This window comes from Rhinatrema bivittatum, chromosome 5, assembly GCF_901001135.1.
Source record: "Rhinatrema bivittatum chromosome 5, aRhiBiv1.1, whole genome shotgun sequence".
Classification (NCBI taxonomy): Eukaryota; Metazoa; Chordata; class Amphibia; order Gymnophiona; family Rhinatrematidae; genus Rhinatrema; species Rhinatrema bivittatum.
This window is the reverse complement of record NC_042619.1, coordinates 350,070,325-350,085,857: the sequence shown is the minus strand read 5'-3', so window position 1 is coordinate 350,085,857 and position 15,533 is coordinate 350,070,325. Positions and strand designations below refer to the sequence as shown.

Sequence of the window (15,533 nt, the reverse complement as noted above, 5' to 3'; positions counted from 1 at the left end):
TCTGGTTCTGCTTGCTATTGGCTCTCTCTTAGTTTCCTCTCTGCCTCTTTCTACCTTTTCTTTTAAAACATATTTTATGGTCTTCCTCTCATTTCTTTATACTTTCAGATATTGTTCCTCCATGTCTCTCTCTCTCTCTCTCTATCTGATGCATTGACTATGTCTGCCCATCTCGTTATCTCCTCTTACCCTTCTCCCAGGTTCACCTCTCTTTTCACATCTCTTCTCTTGGTTTACTTCTCCTATCCTTCCCTGTCCCAAACAGCTTCTTTTCTAGCACCCTCTCCCTCTTAAGTTCCCTTTTCCTAACCCATCACTCCAGCTCCTCTTCTTTCCATCGCCCATATCCTCTTCTCCCTTCCCCTTTTCACAGCCCATGTCCTCTCTCTCTCTCAGCTCAGCTTCCCTCACAGTCTCACCCACAGACCAATAATGAAAAATAAGGATAAAATAATGTTTTGCTCTGCATACCTGGGAATGTTTGATATCCAGGTGTCCTGAGATTGTTTTGAATTAGCAGGAGAAGGAATGGTTTGCTTGCAACTTTCTCCTCTCTCCCTCTCACTGGCTCTCAATCGCTCAATCACTTACTATTTATGCAATTTCTGTTCAGACAGAGGTTGAGAACCACTGGTCTAAACAGGATCTCCTGCTACAGGCCTTAGCTTCAGCTTTTTCTCGCTCATATAGCCTCTTAAGCACTTATTTACACACACAGGTTTTCAATCACAAACTTAAACACATGCTCTCTCTCTCTTTCTCTCACTTACACATGGGCTCTCAATCACATACTCACATGCTCTCGCACATATACCAGCTCTCAATCACACACAGACACACATGCTGCTCTCACATTTATTTATACACACGGGCTCTTAATCATGCATACACATGATCTCTCTCGCACACAAAAAGATTTCAATCACACACACACACATACTCTCACACAAACAGGTTTTCAATCACAAACGTACACATACAGGTTCTCAGTCATACACTTACATTCATGCTACCTCTCTCACACACACAGGCTCTCCTCCACAAACAGGTTCTCAATCACACACATACAGGCTCTCAATCAAATATTCTTGCTCACTCACTCACTCTCTCCCCCCACTGAACTAGCGGCAGCAGCAGCCTCCTACACTTTCAGCCTTCGCAGCCTTGAGAAAGCAGACCCATCGACTGGCACTAAGAACGTAGTGCAAGAGTCACACAGAAGAATCAGTACAGTGTCATCGTGTCACTAACATAGAGAAGGCAAGCGGCTCCCATTACAGCCAGTTAATGGCCACTCTGCACAAAAGTAGCCATTTTATAAGAGATTTACACAAATGCTTTGGGCAACTTATTCACTCTGTACATGCTACAAGAGAAAAATCACTCTCTCACACTCTACATTTCTTACAGACATGGATATATGCTGCTTGTCTAGAAGAGAAGTACAATCTTACCCTGCTGATATCCAGTTACACTGTAATCCTCTGACAGAGAGATTATAGTTTCTCCTGTTGGTAGCAGCAAAACTAGGGCACAATGACGGTGACTGTAAGAGCACACCTTGCTTTCTCCTATAAATCTAAACTTTTTTTTTCTAATCTTTTCTTTAACTCTGGAGCATCGAAGCAAAGAAGCTTCAAAATCTCTGTCTTCTTTCTCTGAGATCCAACAGAGAAATGAGTGAAAACAAAATGGTCACTGGCTGCTCTAACTACTCTTAATTTTACCTAAAATAAAGGATGAAATCAACCCTTGCAGCTGCCAGCTGGGATAGGCTAGTTGAAAAAATGCTGCAACATTATTCTGCATTGGTTCTGGTGCTTTCTTGTCCCGTCCCCGACCCTGTTTTGCTCTATCTGGCTTTGCTTCCCTCATAGACGTTAATGGGATTAAACCAAATGAGCTAAAAAGGATTCAGACTTTTCAGGGGATTGAGCTCATTCAGTTCAATTAACTGTAGTGGGGTTCTGACATCATGATGAATTCATTTCTTTCTGCCTAAGGTCCACTGTCTGCAAAGTATATGATACCATAGTTACCACACAGCAATAGAGCTCTAGGTTACCTACAATGCATCTATACAAGCTTAAAACTTCTCCTTCTCCAAATCATTTCCTAAACCCATAGCTACTATGCAGCACAGATTGTTACTTACAATCTAAATTTTCAAAAGTTACATGCATAAAATTAGCAGATATGCACTGAGTAGATTATACTAACTTACATGCTATTTTATAAACATCAAAAAGCGCATATTTACAGTTTTGTGTGCATATTTATCTGTGCTAAAAGGGTGGTCTAGGGGTATTCTAGGGAGGGGCCAAGAGTATTGCACAAAAGTAGCCATTTTATAAGAGATTTACACAAATGCATTAGGCAACTTATTCATGCAATTTTACAACGGCTAATTATCTAACGCAATTTCTATGATATTCGTCTGGGTAAACTGGGGGGGCGTTCAGGGTGAAATACTAGGAAGTTCTCAATGAAATGGAGATGAACTGTTGAACTGGTGGAGGCATCAGCCTCTACCAGTGATTTCCATTCTGCTGGCATTTTTTAAATATATACCTTCTTCCACTTATGAAATCAGGGTTTTATGCCAACAAGTTCTATTGTTTGTTTTTTTTTGCATGTAAAATATACACAGGTAGAAAATTACAACAGAGGTAGAAAAAGTATGTGCTTTCAAACATAATGAAACATACGTGTGAATGTTGATGGGAGGGGAGGGTTGGACATACATGTATTTTATAATCTGAGCAGACCAGATACATACAGGTTATAAAATACTATGGTAGATCTCTGCCTGCCCATATAAGAACATATTTGGGTCCATGCGGAGTTGTTTGAAAGTTAGCCTCTCTGTACATAAGCTTAAACGCTTTCTTACTGCTTTTTAGTAGGGTGACTACATAACTTCATGTAACAAGGGAAATGCTGCGACAGCCCTTGCTTTACTCTGGACTGGCAGGTTCAGTTTCTTTAAGAAAATTAGGACTGGCTCAGCGTGACCATTCCGACATGAAGTTAGAAGCTCGCCCTGTTTTTCTGAAGAAGAGATCTAAGCTTCTCGTCACTGGCGATCGAGAGAGCTACAAAAAGACCGGGCTAGGCAAATTATCCAGGTTCTTAAACCACACGTGAGCAAATATATTAATTGGGGGTCATTTTGTTATAGCTCGCATAAGTTAACTGGCAAGCATGAGCCTAAGTTAAAACCAATCTTCAAAGTGGACTTATGCATCCGCTTTGAAAATTATCTGGAAAAACAATGCACATGCAGTTACACTGGCTATTTGGTGCACATAGTTTTGCCGAGAGAATTGGCTTAGGTGCCTTTTTAAATAAAAAGATATGTGCATATATATATATATATATATATATATATATATGCGAACCTTGCCCAGACTCCACCCGCTGGAATGCCTCTCCCCAGTGAATGTCAAAGTATGCACATACAATGTGTATGCACATCATTTTATGCGCATATCGGCTGCACAATCTTCTCAAGAGCCACTTCTGTGGGTACAACACTACTTTACATACAGATATCCCATTGGCATTTGCTCTCCCTGTGGACATTATGAAACCCAGACATGTTTGCTCACTGAGAATCCCTGATCTAAGTGGTCCAATTTTTAGTTTGGTCCAATAAATGCTATTACAATCTGCAAAAGACTCCAGTTAAAAGTAACTCTGGAATTTCTTCAGGTTCTTTTGTTCCAGGTATTGCAACCCAGCAGGTGTGGTAGTTTACTCTCATATTTCAAAGGATGAACATAAGGTAAACAAGCTTCCCATTGCTTTTCAGCTAATCAGACCACAGTTGGAAATAAAGACTGAAAACTATGCAAAAGTTAAGATTGCACAATGGTGAGCTGATATGTGTGTGTAATGTCTGCATTATCAGCAGGTGACAGTAAACAGACCACTAATGGGGAAATCACTTGAATCAATTCAAGTGACTCCTGAATGAACAACAAAACAGAAGGCTCTGCTTATTCTTCTTTCTAGTTGCTGAAGCATTTTGAGTTTCATTTGCTAAGGTTATTTTTTATCAATATAGCACATAAAAAGTGAGTTTTTTGGTAATGAAAAGATTTGGTGTAGCTAGAAGGGATGGATACATTTATATAGTTTAAATATGAACCCCCCATCTGATCCAAGATGGCGGCTGCTGAGCAGTTCGTGTGAGCCTCCGCATTTTTCCCTCCGTTCTGGAGTTCTGTCTTGGAAGCCATAATTGCCTTAGCAATGCCTCATTCGGCCCGAAAACGCAGGGCAAAAGAGAGGCCCTAGCCTGCGGTCCTTCCAGATTGGCCCATCTCGCGTCCTATGGACGCTCACATCCAGCGCAGGGTTCGATCGGGAAGTATTGTCCTTCGGGGAAGAGGCTCGCGAAGTGTTGCCTGCCTCCCCCTCCCCAGACTCGTCAACCTCTCTCACTCCCTTATCGCTAGGGTTCCTCTGGCAAACCCGGCTGTTTCCTGTCGGGAGGGGCCGGAGCTGGAGAGGCCACGGCCCCGCGATCCCGAGCAGGGTCAGGACGCCCTGAGGATGCTGGAAAAGGCCCCGAGGAGGGCCATGTGCCGGCTCACTGACGGATGGGAGGGTTTTCATTCATGGCTGAACTTGTGTCTACTCCAACCTCAAGTCCTTCGAATAACTTTTCTGTCCCAGCCCTGGTCAGACCTCGATTGATCACCTTAGGTTCTATGTGGGAGGCTATAGTGAACCTCAGTACCTCTATTTCTGTGCAATTGAATCCTGTTGTGGACAGAATAAGCCCCTATTGAAAACAGAGTTACTTTGTTGGGAAAAATCAAAATTTTCTCTTCAAAAATAAATTGTGGAAATTAGACAGTGTTCTCAAGGTTTGAAGCCTATTCAAGATCAGATAATAAAAGGAAAATCAATTGCTTCAGAATAAACTTGAGAACCTGGAAAATGTAATACGGGGGAGAAATCTCCATTTCATAAATGTTCCCCAAGTTCCACATGTTTCCACAAAGGATATGTTTAAGAAATATCTTCTGGAAAATCTTAAGGTACCTGAGGTGGCAGTACCCCACTTTCTAAATCATAGTATTTACCCCCATTTAAGAAGATAGAAGACCAGGAAAAATGCTCAAGGTGTTGATCTCTTAACTTCAAATTTGGATGTTTCCCAATTACTGGAACATAAGAACATGCTATACTGGGTCAGACCAAGGGTCCATCAAGCCCAGCATCCTGTTTCCAACAGTGGCCAATCCAGGCCATAAGAACCTGGCAATTATCCAAACACTAAGTATATCCCATGCTACTGATGCAATTATATCCCATGCTACTGATGCAAGTATATCCCATGCTACTGATGCAATTAATAGCAGTGGCTATTCCCTAAGACAACTTGATTAATAGCCATTAATGGACTTCTCCTCCAAGAACTTATCCAAACCTTTTTTTAAACTCAGCTACACTAACTGCACTAACCACATCCTCTGGCAACAAATTCCAGAGTTTAATTGTGCGTTGAGTGAAAAAGAACTTTCTCCGATTAGTTTTAAATGTGCCCCATGCTAACTTCATGGAGTGCCCCCTAGTCTTTCTACTATCCGAAAGAGTAAATAACCGATTCACATCTACCCGTTCTAGACCTCTCATGATTTTAAACACCTCTATCATATCCCCCCTCAGCCGTCTGATTCTACTCTTGCTTATCCCGCCACTATGGTGATTACCTTTGCCTTTGAATTCGATCGAGATCGGGTTTTGAGACTTTTTTTTAAGCATCATCTTGAGCCCTTTCTAAATTTTATAATTAGGGTATTTCCAGACGTCCCCAGGCAAGCACAGAAGAGAAGACTTCAATTTCTTTTGTTGAGACCCATGGCTTTGCAGATTGGGGCTATGTTTGTTTTGACATTTCCGTGAAAGTGCCTTATTAATTAGAAGAGTTTGTCATATGTTTGTTTGTTTTTACTCCTTCTCAGTTAATTTCTTCCTCGGTGATAAACTGGTCTTGCAGCCTGGGGATTGTGATCTTGCTCAGCCTGCTCCTCCTTTAGAAGTCAGAGTACCCTGGTTATCTGATTTATTGCACCTGCTGTATTTATATTGCTCTTCAGTTTTTCTTTCTGTTATAACTTTCCTTACCACGAGTACTTGGATCCTTAATTCTGGACTTAAGGAAGGAAAGAAAAAGAACTAAAGAATTGATTTCCTCTTGTTACTGTTTGTATGTTATGAGACAGATTTTTAAAGTTACACGCGCACAGGGTACATTTGTGCACACAACCCGGCACGCACAAATGCACATCCGATTTTATAACATGCGTACATTTGTGCACACCTTTTAAAATCTGCCCCTTATTGCACATGTACTATTTTTTGCTTTATGCAGGTGTGAGATAGAGAGAGAGAATGCCTTTGCCTAGGTATCAATATGCCACTCTCTATTTATACCACTGTAAGAGGGGGCACTTTTAACTCGGGATGGGGTAGTTTTGGGGGTGGTTTTACATACACAGTAGGAGCTACAAACAGGAAAGTACACATCACTGAAGATTTTCTTCCATTTCAATTGATGAAAGGTACAAGAGGAGTTGAGTTATGCAATGTACTCTCTAACTAGCTTCAAACAAGTTAGGTAGAGAGTGCAACAAGCTAGGTAGAGAGTGAACTGTATCTCCAACCAGAGTTAAAATTGCTCCCTCTTACAGTGCTCTCTCTCTCTCTCGCCTGAACAGTATGTGCAATAAAAACCTTTTCCCAGTAATGCACATCTATTTCAGGCACAACACCTACAAAGAATGTGTAGTTATTTCTGATGATAAAACCCGCATTGCTGTGCATTACTGTATTGCATTTGATGTTAGGAGCTGCTCATTACCATTAACTCTGCCCAAACTCCTCCCACTTGCATAGCAAATGTCGCATTTGCATACTAATGCGCCTTGTGCTATTTACTAGAGATGTGAATCGTGTGCCAGATCGTCTTAACGATCAGATTCAGCTGGGGGGGGGGGGGGGGGAAATCTGATCGTTAAGATATGTGAATTGGAATCGTTTCCGATTCCAATTCACATCGTTATTTTTTTTTTTTAGGGAGGCCCATGCCGCTAAAAAAAACAACCCACCCAACCCTTTAAATCGACCCCCCCAACCTTTTAAAATTACCTGGTGGTCCAGGGGGGCCTCGGGGTCCTCGGGGAGAGATCCAGGGGGGCCTCGGGGAGAGAAGAGATCCAGGGGGGCCTCAGAGAGAGATTTCCCGTTCCCAGGCATCAGCTGTTCTAAAAAAAAAATGGCGCTGATGCCCCTTTGCCCTTACCATGTGACAGGGTATCCGTGCCATTGGCCAGCCCCTGTCACATGGTAGGAGCACTGGATGGCCGGCCATCTTTAAAGATGGCCGGCGCCATCTTTAAAGATGGCGCCGGCCCCGACTGAAGTACCAGCATTGGCGCGAACCTCGGGGGCGTCCCCCGAAGATGACATCACCCGCGATGGATATTTAAGGTCTTGGAATTTGCTAACACATCGAGTTAGCAAGGACACTGACAACGGACTCGCTTTGTCTGTCTAAGCTACTCTGCCTCCTCGGACTTACCAGAGGTACCCGCTCCTCGGGGGCCTCGCTCTCTCCTTGCTTTTTCAGGTGACAGTCTGGAACCGGTACTCGCTCCTCGATGGCCCTCATCCCAGACTTACTTCATATACTCTTCTGCCTGGAAGTCTTCACTACCAACTATCTCAACTACATCAGTGAGTTACCATCATTCTCTCTGAGCTTTCCCTCCTCGAGGGCCTATATTTTCCAGCTCCTGGGCTTCATTGGGACATTGTGTGAGTGTTACATCTGCATACTCTGCCTACTCACTATATCAGTTTCTCTACAGCTCAGCCTCCAGGGATCGCTGTTCCAGTATCTGAGGGACTGCAGCCCAGCCGGGCATTCCAGCTCACTACTGCCACCTCTGGTGGTTCAGTATACTGTCTATAAAAGATCTAGTGTGTGTTTGTCTCCTAACTCTGAGCCTGACCAGTGGTCCCTCTTGGGATTATTCCCCGGGGGTGTGGTCATCTGCCACCGGTCCAAGGATCCACCCTCAACTATCTGATTGCTCCTCCCATCAGGCATCAGATCATTAAGAGATTGCTAACTCCCAAGCAGATTCTCAACAGTTAGGAGGAAAGACTGAAGAGATGGATGAGATGCAGGATGTGTTTGAGGGACGAGCTGCAGAGGGACTGGCTGTGCATTGTGAGAGGAAGAATGAGAGAAGATTGACTGGGGGAGCCAGAGAGGAGCTGGAAAGGAGGAGGTGAGGCTGGGAGGTGAGAGAAAGGGAATGGGGTAGGAGGAAAGGGGTGGCAGAGGATCCATTAGGGGACATAAAAATGGTTTGGAAGTGAGAGAGGATGAGCTGCGAGCATGCAAAAAAGGGCTGGAGGGGGGTGAGAGGGACCGGGCTGAGAAGATGAAAGAAGATGGGGGGTGTAGGAGGGGATCAGATGAAGGGGCAATGGTTGAGAGAGGAAGTCCTCTGGAAGGGATGGGGACTGAGAGAGGGGGATCAGCATTGAGGATGAAAGGGAGTGATCGGATTGTCCTCTTGGGTCAGGGCTAAAAATTTGAGGAGCCCTGTCTGAGGAAGCTCTCTTCCTTCCTTCTACAATGTATCAGTTATTTTAATGTATCTCGGAATTTACTTTGTCAGCAGTCTAAATAACATATCTTGCACAGTCTTCTTTCTTTATAGTGCTCAGACATAAAAGTCAGACAAGTTGTAGGTGATACTATTTTGTTGGACTAAATACATTTGTGACCAGCTTTGGTTTAATTTAGCTTTCTAGCAGAACCGTAAAATGATATCACCTACAACTCGTTTGTGGACCTTTATTTCTAATGTATCTCACTGGACTAGCAACCACGCCAATTCACAGGAGAAAGCTGCACTGAGACCACTGAAAAAGTGAGGGTGAAGAAAACAAGGGCAATCTTTCTCTCACCCCTATCCAGATTCAACCCAAATATGAACAAAACTGAGGAAAAGGAGGACATGAAACAGAAATAACGGACGGTTTCATTCTGGATGTGATTTCGCATGCAGTTCTGGTTCTCCCAAAGGTCCCGCCTGAATATGACTTCTACTTCTGATGCAAGTTCTTTACCTAGCGCAGAAAGTATTGCTGCAGCCCAGAACATCTCTCCCATAAGGGCCGGGATGAAGAGCAGGCCCCCCATGCGTTTTCCATAGGTTTGCTGAAAGGGGTCCAGCATGGTCACATAGCCCTTAGAGCGCATGGGTTTGGCAAAGAAGAGACCACCTGAGCAGTAAAGAAAACACATAACATAAAATCAAGACAGCAGCAATATTCACATGCCAGTAAAATAAAGCAACATGAATACTGGAAGGGTTTTCAAACTGCAGCTTTGGAAAGTACCTGGAAATGAGTTGTTAAAGAATCAACTGCAGATTAAAAAGGTATACTGGTAACTCGAAAACCAAATATACTGATTTAAAGGTAAAAAATCAAATAACTGCATCAAGACACTGAATTATTTAAGCTCAGACTATAAATATGTGTTTTAGTCAGTCAGTAATTGAGGAATTTCCTTAAATTTGTACAACAGATATATTTCTTTTACTTGTGCATCTCGACATTTTGAGTAGCATATTTCTTTATTAATACCATATATTTCTGGATTTCAGTTCATAAATGTGTTATTCAGATCACCATTAATTTTGCATACTGATCAAAAGCCCAAAAGCTTAAGGTTGCCAAATGACCTTTCGTAGATTTCATTGGCGAATTTGCTGTTGTCCCAGCATGGGACACCATGGTGCACTAATTGCAGCAGATTTCCCTGATGTGCTAGCACATAACCCATCTTTATGCTAAGAAAACTCAAATATTTTTGCAGTGCCAAGAGCTTGTGTTAAATTTTATGACTCTTATGATTTTCCTAAGAAATTCTGCATCTTTCCTACTCAGTTTGCATTATTATTGATTCCACTGATATATTCACAATATTTGTGTAAACTTCATTAGACTTGTGGAAAGCAAACATTATGTATATATAATTTTAGCCAAGTGCTGGAATATTGTCTTTTTATTATTAGTTTTATTTATTTATTTTATTTAGGCATTTTATATACTGCTGTTCCAAAAGAAGATTGCAACAGTTTACAAAATCAGCATTAAAATTCTTGGTTGACGTTCACATACTTTGTCAACGTTGCTATTCGAGGTCAACTTTACATCAAAAGCATATTCTAGTTCATATCCACACATATTCTAGGTCAACACGTCACCACATCGGCAACTATGTGATAGCGATAGTGAAGCTTATCCTTCTTTGAAAGAGGCTAACTTGAGAGTCGAGGGAATACGTAGGACTTCAGAGTTGAAGCTCCACTTCTGCCTATGGTTCTCTGGGTGACCTCAGCTTATTGGACAAATAAAATAGCCTTCCTTCCACTTCAGAAGATGCCCCGCAGTTTCCAAGCATTAAAACATCAGTTGTAATCACACAGAGGTGACTTCATGCTAAGTATGTTTCTCTAATATATATATATATATATATATAATCAAAATATTTCAATTTTATTTCAGCAGAAGGCTACATGACAAGTAATAATGCAAATAAATAATAAATTGTACATAACGAATATGGGTTATATTTCCCCTCCAACAATTTCAGCATCCAGGAGGCAAATAATAGTTAAATGTCAGATTTGGAGAAATATCTACTGTCATGAAGGGGGGTATCTGGACATAATTGGTCATCTTTGCAAACTTGAAAAAAAAATATTTTGAAGGGTTTGACAAAAGATATTTAGAGTGTACAAGAAGTCAGGTTTGCTAATGTTTTTCATGAATGGGTTCTGCTTCCATGGACAACGGACAATTCTCTCCCCACCCCAATACACATTTTTTATTTGCCTCCCTGAACAGGCTTATAAAGAAGGCATTGGTTAAAGCTAACTTATCTAAACTTCACTAATCACAGCCTTTAATAACATTTTCTGCTATATGGACTGTTCCTAAGACCATGTCTCTGCTTATTGTTTTTTTTTATCATTTACATAGGTTAAGTTATGTGCCTGATTTATTAATTGTATTATAGCAATACTTTAATATTGTATTTTTATGCTTATTTTTTTACCACTCATATTTTATTATTTTTAAATATGTGTATGTGTTAATTCTGGTTCTTATGATTGTAATTGACCTCAATTATTTTATGCATTGATGAAATTTGTGTTTCTAACTTTTGAAATGTCTGTAAACCAATGTGACGGCAAGTCCAAACATCGGTATATAAAAGCCTAACAAATAAAATAAATAAATAAATAACATTTTCTATCTCAAACAGCTTTATTGCAATTCAGAGCCTGAATATGTCTGGCCAGCCTCCCATTTGCCCACATAGCTCATCACTTCTTAAGGGCAGGTAATTTAAGAGGCTGGCATTTGCTATCACCCTATTCACTTCTCTTCAGCTTCCCCGCAGCCACTGCTCCAGCATTGAATATCAATTTTTTTTTAAATTTGTTAGTTGGTCAGAATAGCTATTCACATCAGCCTCCTTTTTGGCCCCAAATTGGTGAGTGAACCCCTATATTTCCAATGTCAATTACATGTAATGAAAGAATATTGTACTATCAATATTACATGCATGCACATATTCACGTAACAGAACTTCTTTACAATTTGAATTCAGTTCCTATGACATTAGATTCCAAAACATTGAATTATTTCCAAAATATTGAATTAATAGTTGACAATAGGTGCAATGGTCTAATCTTATGAGATAAAAATATTTATGTGAAAATGCACCGCAAAAAAAAAAAGGTAATTTTTTGACTGAAAATATTAAGTTATGTTATTCAAGGAGCATTAGCTTCCCCATTTCTTTTATTTTTGTTATCCACCAAGTAATTATGGATTCCTACCAACCAATGTGATTTAACTGATTTTTGTGATATAGTATATGATTGTAAATCTTATTTTTCTGTTTGCTTACCTACAACTAGACTGAGTGAATATCCAATGGGTGCCTGAGCCCAAGCCAGTCCATAGTCTGGAACATACACTGCTTCTGCTGTCCCATTGATATAACCTCCTCCAACCCAAGTAGCTGAAACATAATAAATAGATACTAAGTGTAAGAGAAAAGAAAAATAAAATGCATCCAGGGGATTTGATCAGACTTAGTTTAAATAAATGCTTCACAATGAAAAACATACAAATGCAATTACCAGCAGTGGGCAGTGATATCAAATTATTAGCCATTTGTCTTCTTATTAAAACTTACATACTGTATTAAATGTATGTTTTCTCATAAAGTGATTCCAGAAATCCAAACTGCACTTTAATCAGATAAGTATTATCAAACAGAAACGTTTATACTCCTCTAATTGCCCATTTTTGTTAGAAAATATACAGTACTTAATTATATACTTGAGAAGGCTTTGACTGAGACACAAAACCAGTAGCACCTCTGCATTCAAATAATCAATGGTTAATGGTCTACCTATCACTGAAATATATAAACCTAATGTTACATAATGTAAAGTTAATGGTCTACCCTAACTAGTAACACCTCTCTGCTCAAATGGTTAGTGGTTAATGGTCTACTCTAATGTTACAGCACATAAAGTTAATGGTCTACTGGTCACACAAAGAGTGTGAATCCATTCAGAATATCACAAACACCAAAATAGGTTGTCTTAGTAGTAGAGTAATTGAATTTGTTTTATAAATAAATCATTTTGAATCAAAGAACATTTTTTTTTTGTAAACCCCAGATCTAGGGCATTACTTTTCTGTTCAGAAATTTTGGACATGTAAAGTTGTATTATTTGGAATGATTATCATAGAAATTACACTAAAATATTCCTCATTACAGTTTGAAATATTTCACATATTTTTTTTATTACTATCATTACATTTACGTTTTGTATGGAACATTGCACTTTGCAATATAAATGCATTCTTTTTACTGAAGTTCAGCTAAACCTATTGTTACATGAACTGCCTAAAGGTACTGCAGCACATTTACAAATAAAAAGCAAGAAACTTAAGTAAACATGTTGTTATGTACAAGGCTTAAGGCAGGAAAGGCTACCCATGCATGGAGAAAAATATTCAGGTGTTGCATTCTTTGTAGCACTTATTGATATTTACTTAATCAAGAAATGACAAGCAACAAAGTGTAGGAGGGCTACTTAAAAAAAACAACATACCAGTCATGGTAAATCCACCGACCAGTAAACCTATATCTCTCCCGCCGACTATAATAGCATCACGGGGATCTTCATCACTCCGAGAGTTTTTTGTTTTCCAAGCAGCCCATATTCCCACAAAGAGGATCGCCAGGTAAAACAGGATGATCGCCACCAGCCCCTCCACGTGGAAAGCCATCTTCGGCCGGCAAGCAGGACGGTTCCTTGGGCCACTATTTCATGAAAACCTCTGGGGAGAATGCAACGACACATTCAATATTTGCTGGCAACGGCGCGGTAAATCGTGCGCGGCGAGGGAGACAGATGCACGTACAAAAAACCAATTTGAATGCAGATGTAAAGTTAAATTAAGGCAACAGCTTAAATGAATGAATGCATTCATCTTAATTGATCACGAAGGCTGCACATTTGATTAATACCCGAAACAATTCTTTGCTTAGACCGCAGAGGCAATCCATCCTACTCAATGATTTGTGAAAAAAAAAAAAAGTAAAAATATTATTTCTACACACAGAAACGTTTAAGCTTATAGTTGTACTATAACCCTAGCAGCAAGAAGGATATTAACTTATGGGAGCTTAAAACCAACATTACTCAATTTCCATTAACCCAGCTACTGAATGGAAAACTATTTTTTTTTATAGAGTAGATCACCAAGTAAGAATTTAATTTCCATAACTGAGGTAATCATTGATTTTTATTACACATCTCTAAACTGTATAACAGATTTAGAAGCTTGCTCTTGGATAAAAAGAGAGCTCTATAGATAAACCAAGTCCAGCAGATAAAGTTATAGTAAGGTCTTTCAATAAAGAACTAAATCTATGGGAGAAATGCATTTCAAAACCCGTCAGCTAGCCCTTGAATCATCAGCTACTGCCGAGTTTGTAAACTGAAAACCAATGAAACAAAATAACAATCTTTGTGATGCATTAGGAGACATCTATCCAAAGGAATGTATGGGTGAATGTTCATACTCTAGTAACACTTGGACAAAATGAAACAAACAAAGAAACCATGAATCATCTTGAATTTGCAGTTTGTTGCAATTCCCCCTACTCCATGCCCCTTGCAAAACATCATCCCACATTGTTGCATGCACGATCGTTATGCAAAGTTCGAGCAGCAGGTTGTGGGGGGATTATTTTTTTCCAGTCCTAGACAAGCAAACACAGAGCTCTCCCACCAGGCTGCTTCCACCGTGAAGCATCAATTATGTATCACTCACTCGGAGGGGGGAAAAAATAAATAAAAAAGGAAATAGGCAGAGTTTACAGTAGATTTCGCACCAGTCACACAGCAAAGACACCTTTCCTCCTCCATCTGCTTCTAATCGGGGCCAAGCTGTTGCACCTTTACTATGAGCTGGCTCAGCTGTTCTTTGCTGCAGGTTCATTCATTCTCCCCTCTTCTTCATCAGCTTTCTCTAAAGAAATAGTGGACACACGATTCCAGTGCCACCGAGAGAGTCAGAGCCACCAGCTTTCCTGCCTCTAAAGGCACAAGCAACAGTGTGCAAGGAAGACCCAGCCACATGAGAGCTGTTCCTCTCAAGCAGAAGTAAAACCTGTGCAGCACAGAGACACTTTGCACACCCCCCCCCCCGGGCTGTCCTGGTTTAATTATTTCCCCACAAATGGGCTGAAGGTGCCCATTTAGCTGTGTTTGAAGGTGAAATGGCATCCCTTGCCAGCTTGCCTGCAGGACAGCCGAGCTCTGTGCTGAACTCTCATGTGTGCACTAAACAACATCACACAGCACCAGCAACAGCAGCACGGATGCCGCTTTTCTCAGGGAGCAGTCCCTCCCTCCTACCTGCTCTTCCTCCTCGGATTTCCAGGGTGCAGAGTAGCAGCCTCTCCCAGCAGCAGGAGAATCAGGGCTGGGCTGCCCGTCTTCCCTGACAGGGAGCAGGCGAGTGAGCACAAGACTGTCGATGGATGCACATTCAGGGCAGGACTCTCTCCTCTCCACTGCACAGCCTGCAGCTTCCAGGACACCGAAAATTGTGCAAACTTTTTTTTTTTTTTTTAAATACTTATTCCCGGTTGTGTTACTTCATTGAAAGAAATGCCTTATAAAAGAAGAGGATGTTCGTCAGAGCTCTGAAGAAGTACGTAAAAAAAAAAAAAAAATTGTGACAGGCATGGAGATGAATGAAGACGTCTCCCAGCGAAATGAAACGGTTTGGGAGACACACGAGGGAGGGGGTGGACGTTCATTGCACAGTAGTGAGCTGAAAATAGCAGCGTGCATTACACCGGCAGTGCATGGACCTGTCCTTGGTCC

The 15,533-nt window shown here is 40.8% G+C and overlaps 1 protein-coding gene across 4 annotated transcripts in view; it reads right to left on the bottom strand.

The window, feature by feature from the left end:
- The window catches only part of SLC5A7 (solute carrier family 5 member 7), a 46,650-nt gene extending 31,483 nt beyond the window's left edge, over nucleotides 1-15,167 (bottom strand). The window contains exons 1-4 of one of the 4 annotated variants that reach the window (XM_029604574.1): nucleotides 15,060-15,167; nucleotides 13,245-13,473; nucleotides 12,023-12,136; nucleotides 9,163-9,318 (exon numbers count right to left, since the gene is read on the bottom strand). In XM_029604574.1, coding sequence (XP_029460434.1) covers nucleotides 9,163-9,318; nucleotides 12,023-12,136; nucleotides 13,245-13,422 — 448 coding nt within the window. In that variant the 5' untranslated portion in view covers nucleotides 13,423-13,473; nucleotides 15,060-15,167. Of the gene's footprint in view, nucleotides 1-9,162; nucleotides 9,319-12,022; nucleotides 12,137-13,244; nucleotides 13,692-14,533; nucleotides 14,837-15,059 lie in introns of those variants that run through there. The other 3 variants (XM_029604573.1, XM_029604576.1, XM_029604575.1) reach the window with 3 other exon arrangements.
- Between the last annotated feature and the right edge of the window lie 366 nt (nucleotides 15,168-15,533).